The sequence below is a fragment of the Panthera onca genome, chromosome D2 (assembly GCF_046562875.1).
Source record: "Panthera onca isolate mPanOnc1 chromosome D2, mPanOnc1 haplotype 2, whole genome shotgun sequence".
NCBI lineage: Eukaryota > Metazoa > Chordata > Mammalia > Carnivora > Felidae > Panthera > Panthera onca.
In genome coordinates this window covers 72884315-72905112 of record NC_138349.1, presented here as the reverse complement: position 1 = coordinate 72905112, position 20798 = coordinate 72884315, and the positions used below count along the sequence as shown (strand labels likewise).

The 20798-nt window shown below is 48.0% G+C and overlaps 1 protein-coding gene across 7 annotated transcripts in view; it reads left to right on the top strand.

Annotated features, from left to right (window-relative positions):
* The window catches only part of SIPA1L2 (signal induced proliferation associated 1 like 2), a 222928-nt gene that overhangs the window by 185386 nt on the left and 16744 nt on the right, over positions 1-20798 (top strand). For all 7 annotated transcript variants that reach the window (XM_060642826.3, XM_078434223.2, XM_078434226.2 and 4 more), the window contains 4 exons: positions 594-973; positions 8025-8249; positions 11578-11731; positions 13974-14193. In XM_060642826.3, coding sequence (XP_060498809.3) covers positions 594-973; positions 8025-8249; positions 11578-11731; positions 13974-14193 — 979 coding nt within the window. The remainder of the gene's footprint in view (positions 1-593; positions 974-8024; positions 8250-11577; positions 11732-13973; positions 14194-20798) is intronic.

The following is a 20798-nucleotide window of genomic DNA, read 5'->3' as shown; positions in this document are numbered from 1 at the left end:
TTTCCGGTTGGTGACACCGCGGCAACACTTTCATGCTTCATGCACGAAGAATCGAACAAAGGCTTGAGGAGATTCCCATGTAACTTAAGATGAGTTATGAGCCGGATTAGGAGTCTGGGACTTGTGCATAAAACCAGGAGAGTTTTTAAAAGTGAATTCTAGGGGTGCCTGGGTGGTTCAGTCGGTTAAGCACCCGACTTCGGCTCGGGTCACGATCTCACGGTTCGTGGGTTCAAGCTCCACATCGGGCTCGGTGCTACCAGCCTGGAGCCTGCTTCCGATTCTGTGTCTCCCTTTCTCTCTGCTCCTCCCCTGCTCAGACTCTATCTCTCTCTCTCTCTCAAAAATAAATAATAAAGATTAAAAAAAAATTTTTTTTTAAATAAAAAAAAAAAGTGAATTCTAAAAAAACAATAACAAAAACCCATAAAAGTGAGTTCTGCCATTCATCATCTCACGTGGCGGGGTGCGTCAAAAGGGTCCCGGAGGGATCCTCTGGCCTGTAGCTCTGTGAGTCTGGGCGAGAAGAAGTTTCACAAGGAAGCAGAGTCTGGGGTCTGTCTGACGCCCCTCCGTTTCTCTCTCTTCTCCAGATTGGAGACAAAAGTTGCTCCAGTCACTCCAGCAGCAACACGCTGTCCAGCAACACGTCCAGCAACAGCGACGACAAGCACTTTGGGTCCGGGGACCTGATGGACCCAGAGCTGCTGGGGCTCACCTACATCAAAGGGGCCTCCACGGACAGTGGCATCGACACGGCCCCCTGCATGCCGGCCGCCGTCCTGGGCCCCGTGCACCTGGCGGGCGGCAGGGCCGTGATCCACAGCCGCGCCGAACAGTGGGGCGACCCGGCCGACCTCCCGGGGCCTGACGGCGAGGCGGCCAAGATGTACGCGGTGCACGGCTACGCGCCGGCCGGCAGCGCGGCCGACGGCAGCGTGGGCGACCTCAGCGAGATCTCGTCTCACTCCAGGTCAGTGCCCCTGCACCACTGGCCGGCACCGGCGGGGGCCCGCCCGGTCCTGCTGGGGGCGGGGAGGGGCCCCGGGATGGGAAGGGCGTGGGCCGGCCCCCTGCGTGCCCGGCCGTGTGACTTCAGAGGAAGGCCTCACGTCTCAGGTCCGACCGTGAAATGCGCACCCCGGGAAGTCACTCGCGTGGGGTGTCGCTACCCTTCTCTTTGAATCGGAGAGAAGGCTGCACAGCGCGGTTGCTCGCTCCCGTAGGCACTGACCTCTCTCCCAGTTCAGCTTGTTCCTAAGCTTTTAGGAGAAGCGGTGGCAAGCGAGGCGGCCCTCAGGCTGCAGCGCACGGTAATTCGGGGGGCCGTGCGCAGCTCCCTTAGATGGAGGCCGTGCCCGCTGAGCTGTGTCCCAGAGTCCCCTTTACCGCAAGGGGGGACCCGAGGTCCGAAAGTTCGTTCAGATGATTGGTTCGGTTTTTTAAAACGAAGACTAGCTGCATTTAACAGGATGCTATTCTGAGGTGTAGATGTTTAACACACGGTTACGAGTGGTTTTAAACTCCTGTGTGTGTGTGTGTGTGCGTGTATGTGTGAGAGACGTATGTCTGTACATTTCAAAAACCCATCTAGTCTGTGATTTCTGCCTTCAGAGACTAGATGGAGAAATCCATTTGTTCAGAGGTGGCTGTGGACAGACTTTAACCACACCGGCTACCCTCATTTCCCTCTTGCCTGCGAGGCTTCCTAACCCGGCTCCCAGCTACTGTGGGACTTGCCCCCAGAGCCTTTCTCAAGGCCACTGCTGCCCTCCCCCTCCCCCCAGTCTCCCGCCAGACCTTCTCCCTTTGTCACACAGCCACCGCCAGGGGATGGGGACCTCACGGAGTCTCAGCTGGGAGCCACGTTGGACAGCCCCACACGCAGTCAGTGGGCACAAACAGGAGTAGCCGTGGTCACGTTCTCAGTGCCAGCGTGCAGAGCATCTCAGCTGTCTCCCCCGGAAGTCGTGGAAAATTCTTTACGTCAAACTTGCGCGTGTGCGCACATACTCACTGCTGCGGTCCCGCGTTTATTGTCCTGTGGCTAACACCTTCCTCGGTGTCTTACTTACCGCGTGTGTCACTCGAGGGCGTTTATGTTACAAGTCAAAGAAGACCCCCCCCACCACTAATCGGTTCACACAACAAAGGCAGTATTGTGGCTCATGTAACAGAAAAGTCCAGAACCGTCAAGGTGCTGCTGCAGCTCGCTTGATAACCACCCAAGACTGGACTGCCCCCATCATTGGGCTTGACGTGATAGGCCCCGAAATCATGGTGGGGGGATCCTCTTGGCTGAATTTGGCCGTGTCGTCTGTAGGCCCCCCGAGCTCACGCTCTTTTGTCCACAGGAAGAAAGTGTGGTTCTTGTCTAGTTTCAGCAGAAACTCTCCCCCCCCCACCCCCACCCCCAAGTATCTCCTCACACTCCCTTGGCTTTCACCACCCTGGTAGGGGGCACCATTGTCTGAGGCAGGAGGCGGCTGAGGGGTGGTGAAGACAGCTGCTTCCCCGGAAGAAATCGGGGTATTGTTACACCAGTAGAAGGGGGCGGATGCCAGGCAGGGGAGTCCTAACTGTCCATCCACCCCATACTCCCGTCTTCTACGGAGGCAGATGGAGCGTAGGATGCGGAGATTGTTTTCAAGATAGACATTCTTACCACTGTTTACCAGTTCTCTTTACTAATTTTTCTTAAAATATGTTTAGGAATAAATAAATAATATAGGAGTATTAGCAGTGACTTCGGTTACCTGCATTATTCCTATCCTAATTTCAGGGACAGTTGAAAATCAGCCATACTTACAGAAATCATCTCGGGACTCCACCCGCTTCTAATGTCTCGTTCAGAGCTGACGAGACTTGTGACACGGCTGATTTCGCGATACCTTGTTAGACAAATGTAATTGGCATCGCAGATGGAACTGTGTCGTACTATTAAGGAAAATTTCTGTGGAACCTGCTTCTCAGAGCACCTTCATTTGTAAATAGAGGTAGGGATATTTATAGGATTTGAAGGAGATTTTGCTGAATACCTGAACCATCCGTTAATTTAGTGGGTTAGGCTATTAGAAAGTATATGAGAGTGCAAGATTGAATTTCTGATGGATTTGCCTTTTTTTCTACCTCTTTAAACTGAGTGCGTCCACAGCTGTTGTGGAAATGATATATGCTGAGGGACTAGGAGCCGTTCCCACCTGGCTGGGTTTTTCTCGAGGTCCTTCGCTGACGGTGCCTCTGAGGCCACGTTTCAACTTACACTGTAGGCTTTTGCTCAGTAGGAAATTTAGTCAGCAAATTGAATCTTTTGAATACTTCCTCCTGTCTGTCCTCTGACCTGTGCAGAAGAACTAGAGAAAATCAGATTTAAAATATTTTGACGGTTTTAAAATATTCAAAATATTTAAAAATTTTAAATGTTATTTTATGTATGTGTGAAATATATATTTTGTTTTTGAATTTTGTATTAAATATATCAATATTTTACACTTCCTTATTTATTTTAATGTTTATTTTTGAGAGAGCGAGAGAGAGAGGGAGACACAGAATCCAAAGCAGGCTGCAGGCTCTGAGCCGTCAGCACAGAGCCCGACGCGGGGCTCGAACTCAGAACTGTGAGGTCCTGACCTGAGCCAGTGGGACGCTTAACTGACGGGAGTCACCCAGGCGCCCTGATATTTCACGTTTCGAATATTTAAAATGAGATTTAAAGTCTCTGAGGGTGGAAGGAAAAGGAATTTTGCTCAGTAAGGTCTCTGTCCGATTCTGCAAACCCTAAAGGGCCTGTGTGTCTGTGGTGATGAAATCACCAGCCCCCTACTTTCTCCTCTGGTTCTCTTTGGGCTGGGAGCTGAGGCCCAGTGCCCGGCGGTCTGGGCTACGACTGGGAGCAGCCCACGTAGGAGAAAGAGCAGAATAAACCTGGGCAGGGGCTGACACCAGGGCTGAGCGCCTGGCGAAGATCACAGCCCGGCCCCCATGCCCTCTGTACCCCATCCCGTGTTTTACTTTCTTTTTAGCCCTCACCCAGAGCTGAAATGGTTTGGGCCTATTATGCATCCCCCCGCATAAGAACTTAGCTCTGCCTCCCCTCACTGGAGCGTCCTGTTCGGAGGCCAGAAGGCACTTGGCCTGCCTCGTTCACTTGGTATCCACAGCACCCGCTACACTGCTTTGCACAGGGTAGGCCTTGGAATACGTGGGAGACGAGGAGGGCTGGGTAACCCCTTACCGATTGAGTTCATAAACCCACTGGGGATTTCTGCTAGAGAAGTAGGGCGCACCTGGGATCGGCTGCTCCCAGTTCCCAGTTTCAGGAGGCCCGATCAGTGCGTGGCACGCACTTAATACTCTAGTTCTGCTTTTTTGCACGACCGCCACACCCTCCCCCCCCCCGCCAGCGCTCACACACTTAACTTCCCAGCAGACGTCCGGGAGGAAAGAAGCACAGAGTTGTGTGTGTGGTAGGATCGCAGGACTGTGCGGAGGGAGACAGAGGACTTCAAACTCTTTAAGACAAGCTTCCGTGGCGCAGGGCAAAAACAGGTGGGGGGAGGGGTGTGCAGAGGTCATCCAAGATGGGACCCCAGGGGTTGCAGCCTGCTTTCTCTGCTGCTCAGACCTTTGGTTCAGCAAACCCGTTTTTTTCTGCCAGGGGAAGGCGCTTAGGTAAGAGCTCAGAACACAAAGCAGGATTTGTATCAGCCTAACCAAGGTTCTGCAAAGTGAAATAAGTCAACTGCAAAAAAAACAATAATAATTTCATGTTCTGGATTCTCCTGCAGAATGGCTCATAGCATCCCTTGTATATCATTATTCATACCCTTGTCTTAGTAGCAGTGATGGGAATCTGGCGGGTGAAACTCTAAAATAAGAACTTTAGTCTAGAAGGCAAGGATTCATGAAAAGCTTACTGCCAACATTCTAGAATATTTACCCATTTGAGAGAAAACTTTGATAATGATGTCACTGCTGCTAAGCATAGATTTTTGCCATGTTGCTCATCAAATCGATTTGGTGAATTTGCTCTTAGAGTTTAGTGTTTAAATATTTTATATTGGTGGGGTGCCTGGGTGGCTCGGTAAGTTAAGCGTCTGACTTCAGCTCAGGTCATGATCTCACGGGTCGTGAGTTCGAGCCCCGCGTTGGTCTCTATGCTGACAGCTCAGAGCCTGGAGCCTGCTTCGGATTCTGTCTCTCTCTCTCTCTCTCTGCCCCTCCTCCACTTACACTCTGTCTCTCTCTCCTTCAAAAATAAACATTAACAAAATTTTCTAAAATATAGGAGTATGATAGAGAGTTTGCCGCCAATTCTCAAATGGTTCAGAGAGGGATATATGTAGCAAGATAGTAACAGTGAATGTAGGTGAAGGATATAGGGATGTGTTTCTACTATTTGTATACCTTATCGGTCGATCTGAAGTTTCTCAAAATTCGCAGCTTAGGTGGAAATCTCCAGGCCTCCATCTACAGACCCCATATGTCGGGAGTGTATCCCCGGGTGTATACCCGGTAAATGGAAAGAGTTCAAAGCTCCCTTTCTCAGTGCTCCTTGCTTCTTCCTTGGGTAGCTCGGGGCATGGGAAGGCAGTGACACATCTTCCCCCAGAGTCCACGATTTAGAGCCCAGATTGAAGGAGTTTTGAGCCACACTAAGGAACACCAGACCCAACCCCGTAGCTAAGTTACTTCATAGTAGTAAATGAGGCATTTTCTTTGTGTTTTTTTAAATGTTCATTTATTTTTGAGAGAGAGAGAGAGTGCAAGCACGGGGGGGGGGGGGGGGCAGACAGAGAGAGGGGGACACAGAATCCGAAGCAGGCTCCAGGCTCTGAGCTGTCGGCACAGAGCCCGACGCAGGGCTCGAACTCGTGACCCACGAGATCATGACCTGAGCCGAAGTCAGACGCTTAACTGACTGAGCCACCCAGGCGCCCCTGTTTTGTTTGGTTTTTAATTTTTCATATACCACAGTGCCTCCAACACGTAAACCCTCCAAAGTGAGTTGGTTTATTTTGTTACCCTCTTTCCTTCTGAATGTTTATAAAAAGCCCATTTTAATAACCATTCCTCATTTTGATTTTTTTCTTTTACTTCCTACCTTGTAGGATACTTAACTCTATACACAGGGTTTTCCGAAAGGTAGCGCTCATCGGGTTTCGGAATAAGGTTAATATTTCATCCTACCAGAAAGCCTGCCACCCAGGGAGCCCTACGGTAAACTCTTTGAATAGCAAGTACTCCTACTTATGGACAACTCGTTTGCGTGCATCACTAACAAAAACTGACCTTCCTGTAATGCCTACTCTGTGGCATGTATTGTTGTAAGTGCTTCGCTAATATTAACATGGTCTTTGGAGCAGTCCTTTGAGGGGAGGCCCTGTTACAGCCCCTTTCACAGATGAGAAAACTGAGGTTCAGAAAGCCTCCCCGGGTCTCACCGGGGAGGTAGCATGAAGACACAGCCAGTCCGGCCCCGGGGTCCTCAGAGGGCCCTGGCGTGTCAACTTTCCCGAAAGTGAAGCCCTCCTTGCTTTCTGAATTCTGGCACTATCACTGCAGTTTGTCATTTGTCACGAAACTTTCTGTTGTCAGTTCTTCCTGAATTAAAAAAGATCTGTAGGCTTTTCTATTTCTGTGGGCAGGTTATACTGTCAGCGGGGAGTCCCTCTGGCCTTAGTAGTTCGACTGCTGACTTCAAACAGTTTTTGTTGCGATTTAGGGATTCCATCATTTCAGTCCTAGTTTGTTGTTGGGTCACGTGATCGCGCAGCAAACGCGCATACGACCACCAGATGCCGAGTTGGCCTTGCGGTGTCAGAACCCACTCCCATGCCCTTCTCTTCTCCCTGGAGGGAGCCTCTAGCCCGCTTTCCTTGTCCCCCTCCCCTCGCCTCTCCTCACTGTTTTCCAAACTGAATACCTGCGTTCCTGAGCAACTTTGTCCCGTTTGCCTGTTTGTAAACTTATTTAAACATGGAACCGGGGGCGCCTGTGGGGCTCAGTGGGTTAAGCGTCCGACTTCGGCTCAGGTCACGATCTCACGGTCTGTGAGTTCGAGCCCCACGTCGGGCTCTGGGCTGACAGCTCAGAGCCTGGAGCCTGCTTCCGATTCTGTGTCTCCCTCTCTCTCTGCCCCTCCCCCATTCATGCTCTGTCTCTCTCTGTCTCAAAAATAAATAAATGTTAAAAAAAATTTTAAAAAAATACATGGAACCGTGCGACGTATTCTTTGTGGCTTGCTGCTTTTTCTAAGTGACGTCTGTGAGGTTCACCCAAGGTGTTGGCAACCTCAGTTCATTTGTTCACAGAGTCTTCCCTTTATCCATTCTTGTTCATCGACTGGCCGTCCGTTTCGCTACTGATGATCCAGGTGGGGGGAATCGGGGACCTGTGACGATCAGTCCGCCTATCGCCATGGGTACCTGTTGCACATGTGCAGGGGTTTATCCAGGGCGCACGCTCAGGAGCGGAATTGCTGGGTCGTGCGCCACACAGGTGCACACCTTTACGGGTCGTGCCCAGACTGGTTTCCAAACCGTCTGCCTCACTTCTCACGCCTGTGCGCGGCGGGCGGGCACTCCTTACCAGCCGCTCCCGTTCCTGCCAGCGCGGGGCGCGTGCCGCGTACTTGTCGTGGTTTGCGTCGGCATTTTCCCGGCAGCACTTGACGTTGAGCATGTTCTTTTGGGTTTCCTCTCTTTCGGCGCATCGGTTTTAAGTATGTTGCTTATGTTTATATCTGATTTTCCTCTGATTGTTTTTAACATCCTTCCAGCCACAGGCCTACCGTGTGCACGTGAGCATCGTCGGCGCTGGGAAAATCAGGCACTCCCAACCAGGCCCACGGTGGAAGGACTGCCCCGTCTGCCTGCTTGGCCCGATTTTGTTCCGGGGGGAGAGGGGGAGCACAGTGAGGCGGGGCGGGGGGGGGCGGGGGAGGGGGAGCGGCTGAGTCCAGCAGCGTGCTGGCACTGATGAAATCTGGTTGTATCGCAGCATTTGTCTGCTCTTCTCCTCAGCGGTTCACACCATTCAGGAAGCCCTTCTGCTCACTGTTCCAAAAATAGTGGGTCTCTGGATACGTCCAAAGTCTACATCGTGTCCCACAGCAGCGCCCAACAGGTCCCCGGGTCTGCGTCCAAGCCCTACCACAGGCAAGGGGCAGTGAGCAAGTATGTCATCGGCTGGAAGAAATCGGAGGGCAGCCCGCCGCCCGAGGAACCCGAAGTGACCGAGTGTCAGGGGTAAGGTGGCCAGTGGCTCTTCTCTACCCAACCTTACACACCTTTTGGGGACGGACTAAGCGGATGCATTTTTCCCCTCGACAGAAATATATTTTCTAAGAAGGAATAACCTAGAAACATCCTTGTATATCTTCTTAAATGTTGGCATTTACGTTTCTCTTCAAAGTCTTCTCTTTCCTTGAGTTTCGTGTTTGAAAATGAGAGAAATCCCTGTTCTGTGGTCTTCTGTCCAGAAAACTGCCTGCAATAGAAAAGTCACGGTCATGGGCTGTTGACGGTGTGAGGATAGAGTCTGTAAATAAACTAGTTCAAGGGCGATTCGAATCCCCCCCAGTGTCCCTGAGTGTTTCTTAAACTTGTGTGACACCATCAGAGAGAAAGTATTCTACCCAATTTTAACATGACTTTGATTTCCCTTCCAGTTGTTTGGTTTTGTGGGGTCAGGTAGGGAGGGACGTGAGGTGCCTCTTGAAAAAGAGAAAAAGGATGCCGATAATCCGTTTTATAACACCTGTGGAAGCTCTGCTGTCTCTCTGAAGAGACAAGTTAAAGAAATCACATGTCAAGAACGCAAAACAAGGATGGTCAGAGCTATTTTCGTTGTTTGCGTATTTTTTATTTTATTTTTTAAAATTTTTTTGAATGTTTTTTTATTTATTTTTGAGAGAGAGAAAGAGAGACAGAGCATGAGCGGGAGAGGGGCAGGGAGAGAGGGAGACACAGAATCCGAAGCAGGCTCCTGGCTCCGAGCTGTCCGCTCAGAGCCCGACGCGGGGCTCGAACCCACACCTGCAAGATCATGACCTGAGCCGAAGTCGGACGCTGAACCAACTGAGCCGCTCAGGCACGCCTGTTTCCTTATTTTTAAAAGGACAGCCATGGGGAGCCTGGGTGGCTTAGTCAGTTGAGCATCCGACTCTGGATTTCAGCTCGGGTCATGATCTTGCAGTTTGGGAGATCGAGCCCCGCATCAGGCTCTAGGTTGACCGCACGGAGCCTGCTTGGGAGTCTCTCTCTTTCCCTCGCTCTCTGCCCCTCCCCCACTCATCTCACTTGAATGTCCTCTCTCTCTCTCTCTCTCTCTCTCTCTCTCTCAAAATCAATAAGCATTTTTTAAAAATAAAAAAAATAAAAGGACAGCCTTAAGAAAAAAGAAACTCCCATGCACTAAACTGTGAAGCCATTGTGTCTGCAGCATTGTCACGTGTGGAGGGCACACGGGGGGGGCTGCCCTGATTTCCACAGAGCTCTTTTACGTCTTCAGCTTGGTTGATGAACTGGCACCACTTTTCTCCCGGAAAAAAATGATCCCGCTTTTTAAATATGGAGAGCCTGCTACTGCTCTCTAAACTAAAAATCATTTTAGGGCTGAAATTGAACATGGAGTCTTTTTGTTAAAAAAAAAAAAAAAACACACAAAAACCCATCATGTCAATAATTGCAAATGAGGTGTTAAGAAAGGAATTCAATAGTGATAGCCACACTTTGTGCCCACAAATGCAGATTTCTCTTTCCTTTTTCTTTTTTTTTTTAAGTAGGCTCCGTACCCGGCGTGAGGTTTGAACTCACAACCCTAAGATCAAGAGTCACCTGCTCTACGGACTGAGCCAGCCAGGCGCCCCCATACATGCAGATTTCTAACGATAACGTTGGTATTTCTGCCTATTGATACGTCTCCTGAGCGCCTCACACAAATTCATCCGGAGCCTTCTGAGTTCTGTGTGAAAGCACTGTTTGAGGGCTCTCTTTAAGAGTCAGGGAAGGATGACAGGTGCCCATTTGGACATTTTGCTCTCCCGAGCCCCCCCAGAGTTTGTGCATTTGAACACACAGGTTTGAAGGCACGGACTCTCAGTAAAAGAAGGGCAGAGTCAGGAGCATCGTGAGGAGGAGGTCTGGGCATGTGGGCGACAAAGCTTTACTTCCCCGCATCACACGAGGCTAGTGCTGGGATTTGAACCCGGGCCGGATCTCTGCGTGCTGTGTCGTGCCCGTCCTGTGTGTGTGTGTGGGGGGGGGGGGGGGGGGCGGCAGGCACCCCAGGACTTGTCCACCTAAGTCGAGTGCTCCTAAAACAAGGGAACACACTGTAATGTGGAAGCGATGAATCTAGAACACCTGCAGACGGCAGAAACAGCATCCCACCTTATCGCCGAAAGATGCTTTGAAACGGATGGGCCAAGTCCGGTGCATTTGTGCCACAAAGGATTAGAGAACGTCAATGTCCCGTTGTACACAAGATAAAACTCTGAAGTTTCCAGTTACCTCTTTAACATCACATTGTGGAACCCTCCTTGACCCAACCTGACCTACCTCAGCAACAAAGCGAAAGCCAGAGAGACTTCCAGATAATCGCTGTTAATTTTGAGCACGTCCGCGTGAGTTCCTTACTCTGGTAATTTCCCAGTGAGCTGTCGGACTGTGACAAGATGGCCTCGCCTCTCAAATAGAGTCATCTCAGTGACACATGACAATAACAGACAGGTCTGTCGCCCTGTGGCCCTGGGCCGTGGATTCCTAGAACGTTGCATCTCAGGTCATGTGGCAAGGACCGTTCACTGCTGACAGTACAGCCACTGATGATTCACTGTGTCCTCTGGAATGTTCGCTTCCTTGGATTGAATTTCCAGAGTAAACTTTTAAAAATCGAGTCCCTGGTTTTCTCCCTGGAAAAGAGCTGAAAACAGTAATTCCGCTAGACAGTCTTTTGTTGTTCGTAAATACATTTTTACATCCTGATAATTAAGGGAGACAGCTGCTTTATTTATCCAAACGGCTTTGCGGAATTGCCAATAATAAAGCGTGCTTGGCACACGCCTGAATCGATTACTCTTAAATTTCAGGCTCCCTCGGGTGCCTCTCTCTGTGTCACCCGGGTGAGATGGCGCAGTGCGGTTGTCTACCTGCGAGAGGAGGGTTCTCTCGAGTTTTCTGAGAAACGCAAGGAGCTGTTCCTGCAAAGGACATATGATAATCTCTGATGAATTATTGAAAATGTGTTTTCTGACAGATTGGGAAAAGAAAAAGCACGGCCTTAAAAAAAAAAAAAGGCTATATTTTTTTTCCCCATCCGGGGCTTCAGGGACCTGACTTGATTCTGAATTATTCAGAAATCTACCTTTAGAGCTGAGCTCATTTCACACGTGTAAAATGACACGGGGGTCTGGAGCAAACGCGACAGTGACCTGACTCCATAATTAAGAATCGCGCGTATGAGTAGGTGGTGGTGGAATCGGCGGATTTTAATCCTTCGGGCTACACGCGTTTTACAAATGGGCTGACCCCTCCCTCCTCTTAACTTCCCCTCTGCTTTGTTTCTGTGCAACAGGCTGTATGGTGAGATGGAGATCCTGTCCACGGCAACGCAGCACCAGACCGTGGTGGGGGATGCTGTTGCAGAAACTCAACATGTTCTGTCCAAAGAAGATTTTCTGAAACTGATGCTTCCTGACAGTCCGTTAGTGGAGGAGGGGAGAAGAAAGGTTAGCGACTTTCATGAGGCTTTGCAGTTACCAGAAATACCGAAGAAAAGTCGAAAGAGGCTCGGAAGTTTCCAGAGTCCCGCCTCGTGCGTTCTCTGTCATGACTCTACCTGGTACTCTGTGCATGGCTGACCGTTTTCAGGGGGTTTTTCTATCAGCAGGGCAAGCCCGGGGGAGGTGAGGAAGGGCAACTTTCTAGCATGGATGGAGAGGACAAGGGGCAGGCAGGCCTGGCCAAAAATCCCAGCTCCGGTGACAAGCAGCCGCGTGACTCTGTGCAAGTGACTTGACCTCCCGGCCCAGGGTCGTCCTCCAAAAAAAGGAGACCATGAAACGTGTACCAGAGAGAAGAAAAAACACAGGCGCAGCCTCTTAGCACCGGTACATTCTGGGTGATCAGAGGCAGTAGCTATGAAATCCATACTACCTGACTTGTTACAGAAATCTGTCCTCTGCTCCAAGCCGGGCACTGTAAATATGACGGAGCATGCAGCACGCCGTCAGTCCCAAGGGAAGGCCACGTGTCCGTCTTCTAAGCCAACCTCACATACGGTGGCACACCTTCATTTGTCACGTAGTAGTCCCCCGCTAACGTTAGATCACTTCTTGTTAACAAGTTGTAGCTCCGCCGTTATTACGGTCTCTTAAACCACTTGGTTACGTAACAGAAAGGATTCGAAAGAACCTGCCGGTCATTTAGCTCAGTCTCCTCTTTTTGCAAGTGCCTGGGTCCCTACGTGGTGAAGTGAGAAGTTCATATAAATGTAGGGTGTCAGAGTCAGGAATGGAAGTCAGATCTTCTCCCTTCTCATCCAGTGCTCTCTCTCGTCCAAATGAAAAGAAAAACATATATATATAAATATACATATGAGGCATCGCCATGTTGACTGGGCTCAGGGTAAACACCAAGTCTGTGTAACTCCTGTCTTCTCTATGATAAAACAATACTGCAATTAACCTAACTGTGTTCTTAGAATAACACTCTAATTAGATACTACCTGAAAGCTGCTTTAATCTAATGCGCCTGTAATCCTGTTCTGAAGAACCTGCTGGTGTGTGTGAAGAGGGAATCCCAGAAGAACTCGATCATAATGAGCCTCTTTTTTTTTTTTTTTTTTCTAAACTTGTATCAAATCATATATACGGTACTGTATAAGCTTGGGTGCAGACTTGTAAAAAGGGGCAGATAGCTGTTCTTTTCGTAGAAATGAACGTCTCTCCTTGACGTGGGGTTCCCCCCCCCCTTCTAAGACGAATCACCTTCCTTTCATGGTGTAAATTTAACTTTGTAGTCGACACACATTCCAGTTGGACAGACCAGACAGAATGGAAGGAACGCATACAATAGAAATATGTTTAGCTTTCTCGCTGCACTCACAAATGTAAATAGCCATTTCTGTGTTTGTTTGATGCAAACATTCTGGCTTCTACTATTGTTTATATAAAAGGAATGTGGTTCGGTATGCAGAAGACGAAGTTGGAAAGTCAGATCTGATTTAATTTTTTTGAGTATTTTGACTACTGCTTCTTGAGTAAGAATTCTCCCGACCCTGTCTGCGAGTTAACACAATAATTTCAGTGGTTCCCTTAAATCCGGTAATAATCGATTACCATAACTCCATTTTCAACAATTATAGTAGACCTCTGTGGGTGATCACTTTTAAGTAGACAAGATTTTACTGGACTGATAACCACTGCTTCTTGAACCTGCTTGTGTGGCCTAGAGAGCCTCAGTGTTCAAAATTGGTTTTATTTTATTTTATTTTTTGGATGAGATTGAACCTCACATTGCAGTGGATTGATACAGAAATTGCCTGATATTAAAACGTAGTCATTTCAAATTAAAATCAAGCCCACGCTATGTGTGCTTTTGTGTAACTGTGCCCGAAATGGCAACCTTCTAGATTTCCAGGACCTGGCGGTGTTATAAGGTTATGGAGGTTCCATTTAACATTTCAGAATTAATAAAGCTGCCCTTGTCTAATTCATGATAGTAGTTCACAGAATGTCAAAGGAGGAAAACATTCAAATCCAGTAACAGCACCAGAGCCCTGGTGTGTTTGCCTAGATGACCCACGTGCCTGGTTTAGCATTCCTGAGCTAACGGTTGATGCCTGCCTGCCTGCCTAGGGAGAACTCAGATGCTATCACGGTGGTACTTGTATTGCTGGATTTAGTCAGAGAAATTCCATGCTTTCAACTCTTTTGTGTCTGTCTTCCCCCTTCTCCCCCCCCACCCTAGTTTTCGTTCTATGGGAACCTGTCTCCAAGACGCTCGCTCTACCGCACCCTCTCGGATGAGAGCATCTGCAGCAATCGGAGGGGGTCTTCCTTTGGCAGTTCGCGAAGCTCAATACTTGACCAAGCCCTGCCCAACGACATTCTGTTCAGCACCACCCCACCCTACCACAGCACGCTGCCCCCCCGCACCCACCCCGCGCCCAGCTTGGGGAGCCTGAGAAGTAAGTGTGCGGGGGCTGAACTTCCGTACGCGGGGGCCCTTCGGGTTGTGCCCCCGTAGAGATTTGGGAGGGGTTAGGTTTCTTTTTTAAGACACATACTATTTGGTGCATCTGCTTTTCTTTCCTTTTTTTAAAAAAAAATTTTTCAATGTGATACAGGCATCAGAGTGGATACTTTTTAGAAGTTAAGCAGTGCCGCGAGTGTTGAAGAATATTGAAAAGCCCATATTCAACATTTTTTATCGAGTCATGACTATATAAATAAAGGATGTATGCGTGTGTATAAGAAAAAAATACCTAAGACCTGATTTTATAAAGGCAAAAGTGGCACAGGAGGTAGATTTTCCATTGGGCAGCAAGCAAGGAGGAAGGTTTGGTTTCCCTCCGTCCCTGACATTGAACACCAGGGGATGGGCAAGGTGGTAGATGGGCTCGGGAGCCGTGGGTCTTCAACCTGACTTTCCCCGTGGGTGGTGGAATGACCCTGTGTTCATCATTCATGCGCTCTGTGTCCGGTTTACTCCAGTTTACGGGTCACACACTGACTAATTTCTACACGATTTTCCTTCAGATCTTAAAATCTTTGACTTTTATGTGGTGTCAGCGTTTAAGGGTGCTAATTTTTTTTTACTCTGGCTTTGTTTCCTTTTTCAGAATTTAATTTCTAGTGTACAGGATGATTAAGGATTTAATCAGAACTACATTCATTATCATTTTTTTTTTTTTATTTCATAAAAAGCATTATCTTTAGAACCAATTTGAACTTCATAATATGTGTGGAAATCTCAGGCTAAATGAAATAAAAGTTCTAATAGTGCTTCTTCTAATGTTGAACATAATTGGAAATGAACCTTGTCTCATAAAATCCTTAATCTATTTCTTTAAGTAACATAATATCCTGCCTGCTATAATGAGTCAATTTGCCTAAATTGAAGAAACCTTTAAACTCCTTCTTGATAACCCTATGAAAGGTCAGACATATTCTAATAACCTAATATTTCTCTAAATGTTTTTCCTTTTTTGTAAATAGGTAAATTTAACGTCCTCTTGAAAGCGTGCGTAAAATCAGTAAGACTGTTTTCTCGCAGATGTTATTTCTTTCATTTTAATGCTTGATGTGTGGTCATGAAATCTGTGGCCTGTGCGTCGATGTAATTCTTATATTCACCCTTCACTGCTTCCATTGTGAAAGATACTTTTTTTTTTAACTTTTTTTTTAATGAAAAAAAATTTTTTTTTTTAAGAGCAGTTCTAGGTTCACAGCAAAATTTAGCAGAAGGCACAGGGAGTTCCCAGATACCCCTGCCCCCACACATGCACAGCCTCCCTCGCGATCAACGTCTCTCACCCAGGGTACATTTGCTACAATCCGTGCACCTGCATTGATACATCGTCATGAACCAGAGTCCATCGTTTGCTTACATTAGGATTCAGTCTCCATGCCATACATGCTGTGGGTCTGGACAGTGTCAGATGACATGTACCCACCACTGCAGTATGCCAACCACTGATCTTTTCACCGTCTCCCTTGTTTTGTCTTTTCCAAAATGTCATATACTTAGAATCATACAGTATGTAGCTTTTTCAGGAGAACTCCGTGTCTTTTCACGGCTTGACAGTTTCTTTCTCTTCAGCACTAGATAATATTCCATTGTCTGGACGTACCACAGCTTCTCTCTCTGTCCACCTACTGAAGAAATGCATCCTTTTTTAGTATTTGCAAAGTATAAAGGCGCAAGTAGGAAACAGGCAGGGTACATTAGTTGTTCACGATTCAAGTGCAAAACTGCCTTACCTGTCTTCACTGGTCGTTTCTCTGCGAAAAGCAGTGAGCGTGGTCCTTGCCGCTGGCTCTTCTCTGTTGAAACCTGATTTGGCAACGCGACTTCAGTTTCCTGTAGAAACTACTCAGGAAAGGTTCTGTCGGTTCCGTGAGTGAAATGACACGATGTGGATAAGGGAGCTGGAAGTAATTTGTGCTAACGTGTCTGACGCCCGCACTGAACCTGTGTGGTCGTTCCTTTTGAATCCACAGATTTTTGTCATTCTTCACTTTCTGTGGTTTCTGGTCGCTCGGCAGAACCTCTGTAAGAAGAGCCCACTCTCTGAGAGTAGTTCAGAACCGGAACAACGGATGTCTGAAGAGAGGAATGAGGACGAATTGAGGTTGTCCAGTTGTTTTCTCTTAGTCCCAGAGACTTAGCTTCATGTGAAAGCTTGGAGGGGAGGTTCATTCCGTCGAGCTTCTAGAAGCCACGTAGAAAGAGGTAGGCAGAAACTCAGAAGGCGTGCATGTGCTTCGGGTAAGCTTTAAAACTGGAGCGTCCCCACCACGGGATCCTCACAGAGAGAATCTGTCACTAATGGAGACTGGTCAGCAAGTTTGTCTCTTTACAGCAAATGTCGCTGGAGCTTTTCCACGGGTAATTATTATTATAGTCACAGGCTTCTCGTTCAGCTATTTTTAGCTAGTACCTGTCCCACATTTGAACCTGTCTCAGACTCTTTCTTCTCTGGAGATCAAGATCTTGATTCAACCTTGTGAGACCAGTCCCTCACAAACACATTTTGGATGTGATTCATGTCACGATTCATGTAGATTTCCTGTGAAGTCCCTGAAATGTGCTAGATCATTAGGTCTTCAACTTGGAGGCGTAAAAATACGGCCTGATGAAGCAATTGAAACTGTTTCTGAAATGCTTCTGTGTTGCATTTAGGGTCTTTGTTTTCATTATTATTGGATTCCAGAACAAAATTTCTTTTGTGGCCCACATAGAAAAAAATGGGGAATGGCCATTTGGATGCATGATTCACAGGCCAGATAACCAATGATATTGATAAATGTGCCCAGTATCTGTTTCCTCCTTGACCAGTTGGGCACCTGACTTTATTCAGTGTAGGGCTGCTTCCGTACCTTGGCTGTTGTAAATAATGCTGCTGTAAACATCGGAGTGCATGTATCCCTTCGAATTAGTGTTTTTGTATTCTTCAGGTAAATACTGGATCATATGGAGATTTTATTTTTAATTTTTTGAGGCACCTCCACACTGTTTCCCACCATGGCTTCACCAGTTTGCATTCCCACCGACAGTGCAGGAGGGCTCCTTTTTCTCCACATCCTCGCCAGCATTTATTTCTTTTTGATATTAGCCATTCTGACAGGTGTGAGATGATACCTCATTGTGGTTTTGTTTGCATTTCCCTGATGATCAGTGATGTTGAGCATCTTTTCACGTATCCTTTGGCCATCTCTATGTCTTCTTTGGAGAAATGTCTGTTCATGTCTTGTGCCCAGTTTTTAATTGGATTATTTGGGTTTTCTTTTCTTTTTTTCTTTCTTTCTTTTTTTTTTTTTCTTTTTTTTTGGTGTTGTGTAAGTTCTTCGCAGGTTTTGGATACTGATCCTTTATCAGAAATGTTATTTACAAACATCTTCTTCCATTTGGTAGGTTGTCTTTTTGTTTTATTGACTTTCCTTTGCCGTGCAGAAGCTTTTTGTGCCAGTGTGGTCCCGATTCTTTATTTCTCCTTTTGTTTCCCTTGTCTCAGGAGACCTGTATAGAAAAATGTTGTACGGCTGATGTCAGAGATATTACTGCCCGTGCTCTCTTCTAGGATTTTTATGGTTTCGAGTCTCACATTTAGGCCCTTAATTCATTTTGAGTTTATTTTTGTGCATGGTGTAAGAAGGTCATACGGTTTCCTCCTTCGGCATGTCACTGTCCAGTTTTCCCAACACCATTTGTCGAAGAGACTTTTTCCCATTACACATTTTTGCCTCCTTTGTCAAAGATTTATTGACCATATAGTTGTACATTTATCTCTGGGCTTTCTATTCTGTTCCATTGGGGGGTGTGTGTGTGTGTGTGTGTGTGTGTGTGTGTGTATGTGTGTGTGTACCATACTGTTTTGATCAGTACAGCTTTGTACTATAACTTGAAGTCTGGAATCGCGATGCCCCCATCTTTGTTTTTCTTTTTTAAGACTGCTTTGCTATTCGGGGTCTTTTGTGAGAATCCCTCTTTTTTGTTTTTTGTTTTATGGAGATCAAAACTCTCCAAGGAATGAGAGAAATCTTCGTATGAGCATAGACTCACAAGAGTTCTTAAGTTTCAGAAGATAAGAAGAGAGTACTAACTTATGCATGTTTCCAAATCCTGGAGTTTTGACCTAGCACCTCCCAAAGGATGCCCCTTGAAGCTTCAAGAAGGGGGCAGTTTAGAATAAGTCAAATGAGTATTTTCTCGGTAATTCAGTACGCCCGCATGATGCTACAGACCCAGGCATAGGCCCAGTGTGTGGGGTGCAGGTGGTAAGAGCTGCTTACAGGCAGAAGATGGCCCTGGCCACAGTTGGCATTGCAGAACGTGCCCGTGGGCCATCAGAGGCAGGGGGTCTGGCTGATCCACAAGGGCGCTGCTTTGTCTTTCTCAAAGGTTCCCAGTCTCCCCTGTAATAAACATTCAGTGGTGTTTCGAGAGGAACTGCCCAAATCTCAGCTGTCTGACCATCAGGAGGACTCCTCAGCATTTATAACAACAAACAAAGGCACCCCTGATACAGACGGTCATTGTGCCTTCCGGTTGTGGATAAACAAACAGGAAGTCATGACATCAGTGTCCAGGCCGGAGAGCAGGGGCCAGGCGTCCATGCCTAGACATTAGCCATCTTTCAGACTCCCCGAGCCACTTTCTCCTTTGAATTGGCTGAAAGAGCAGGGTGCACTCCTGACGTCATATGAGCTTTGGAAATAACAAAGACAGGGGGTGCCTTTTCTTCCGCATCTGTAAGACTCCGGAAACAACCCAGTCACAGCCGCCGTGGTGTGCACCTTCCCCAAACCCCCACCGGACCAGCACCAGCAGCATTCACCTGCTTGCTGACCGGGCTCCTCAAGGGCGGAAGCTGTGTCTTCCTGGTCCTATAGTACCTGCTGGTGCCTGGAACATAGGAGATGCTGGGTAAGCATCATCTAGGTGATGGCAGTAGTGATAACCTCACATCCAGCAAGAACGTTCTAAAGGATTTTTGGTGATTCGGAATCTCAGACCAAAAAAATAAATAAATAAAATTTATTTTGCCAATTATATGATCTTCCAAGCAATTGAAAAGAAATTGAGGTGCTTTTCATTTTGAGAACTCGGAGAATTTAGACGCTCTTACTCCGTTTAAGGTGAGTGTCGGTGACCCTGGGACCTTCCTGCGTGCTGAGAAATGATGACACGTCATAGATACATGGCTAACTAGGCTCCAATAAATCCTGGGGGAAAGAAGCCTTCCTAATCCACTGACCGTCTTTGCCAGCCCTATGGTGTCAAATAAACACAGAAGTTTCATTCACACCTGGGGAAGAGGGAATACTAGCTTGTAATAAAAAAGAAATCTCACAAATCGCATTTCCCTCCTTTTGCCCCCTGCATCTCCATAAAAGTTGGAGGAAGTTAGCACGCCCGAGGCTTGCCTCTGGTTGTGAAACTTACGCCCCAGGACATTCCCAGATCCTGGAGTCCTCACGGGCTTGGCATGCGGCTTCTGCGTGACTTGTGTCCAGGGCAGCGAGCACACCTACAGAGCAGGTGGACCAGTCCTGCTGGGCCCCCTCACTCCCTCCGTCGTCCGTCCCTCCCTCCCTCCCTCCCTCACTCTCAGCTTTGGTTTCCTGGCCACCAGGATTCAGATTTGTGCCTTGGCTTAATTACAGATGGCCACGTATTGTGGAATCTTAGGGCACTCAGGAATAGTCAAAGCATTCATCTTTGACCCAAGACTGTCAGGTCCCCCCGATGGTCAGTGCTCCGTGGGTGTCTGGGGAAGGTAGCTTTTTGAGCTCAGAAATGCTGGAAGGACAAGTGGTGGGGGCGGGGTGGGGGGTACAGGGACGTTCGCCTAGTGCCCCAACCAGCCTGCATTCTGCCTCTCTCTTCACGTGGCTCCTGTCAGAGCCAGAAAGGATGCTATTGCCTGGTGCCGGCAGGGAAGAAGGGCGACTGCACACGCAGCGTGTGTTGGGCCTGATTCTGGGCTTTCCAGGGCCAGAAGCTCAGGGGAAGGATTGTTTCTCTATAAAGGCAGAGAAAATCGTCAGGTTGGCATTTGTTAGTAAAACACGACTACCAAGAGTGTACTTTCTGTCGAGATGTTCACTTACCTGAATCATTTTCCAGTCCCTGGTGTTTCCTCTCCCAAGAGGGAAGGAGAGGCGGGGGTTGGAGGGAGAGCGCCCCGGGGCACACAGGTTCCAGCCTGCCTGGTGCACCCTTCCCCGCGCTGCCACACTCTTAACCTCATTCCTGAAGAACTCTGGTCCCGTGCGAATCAGCGACAAAAATGATTGCCACCAAGTCAAATAATTCCTCCACACTTGGCTTTGGAAAGCCTGCTTTAAGCAAAGAGCCAATGTGTTTGAGAGACAAAGTGATTGGCAAGTGATGGAAAATCCAGGGACTTCCTTACCTTTCTGCCTCGGGGGTTGAACCTTAACCCTAAAAGGCCTGAGGTCTGCGAGGGGGCTTCAGCCCAGGCTCTGCCCACCTCTGTCTTCCTGGGTTCCCGAGAACCAGGTCAGGAGAGGAGGGAGCTGTGAGCGCTCCGCAACTGGGCTCCCT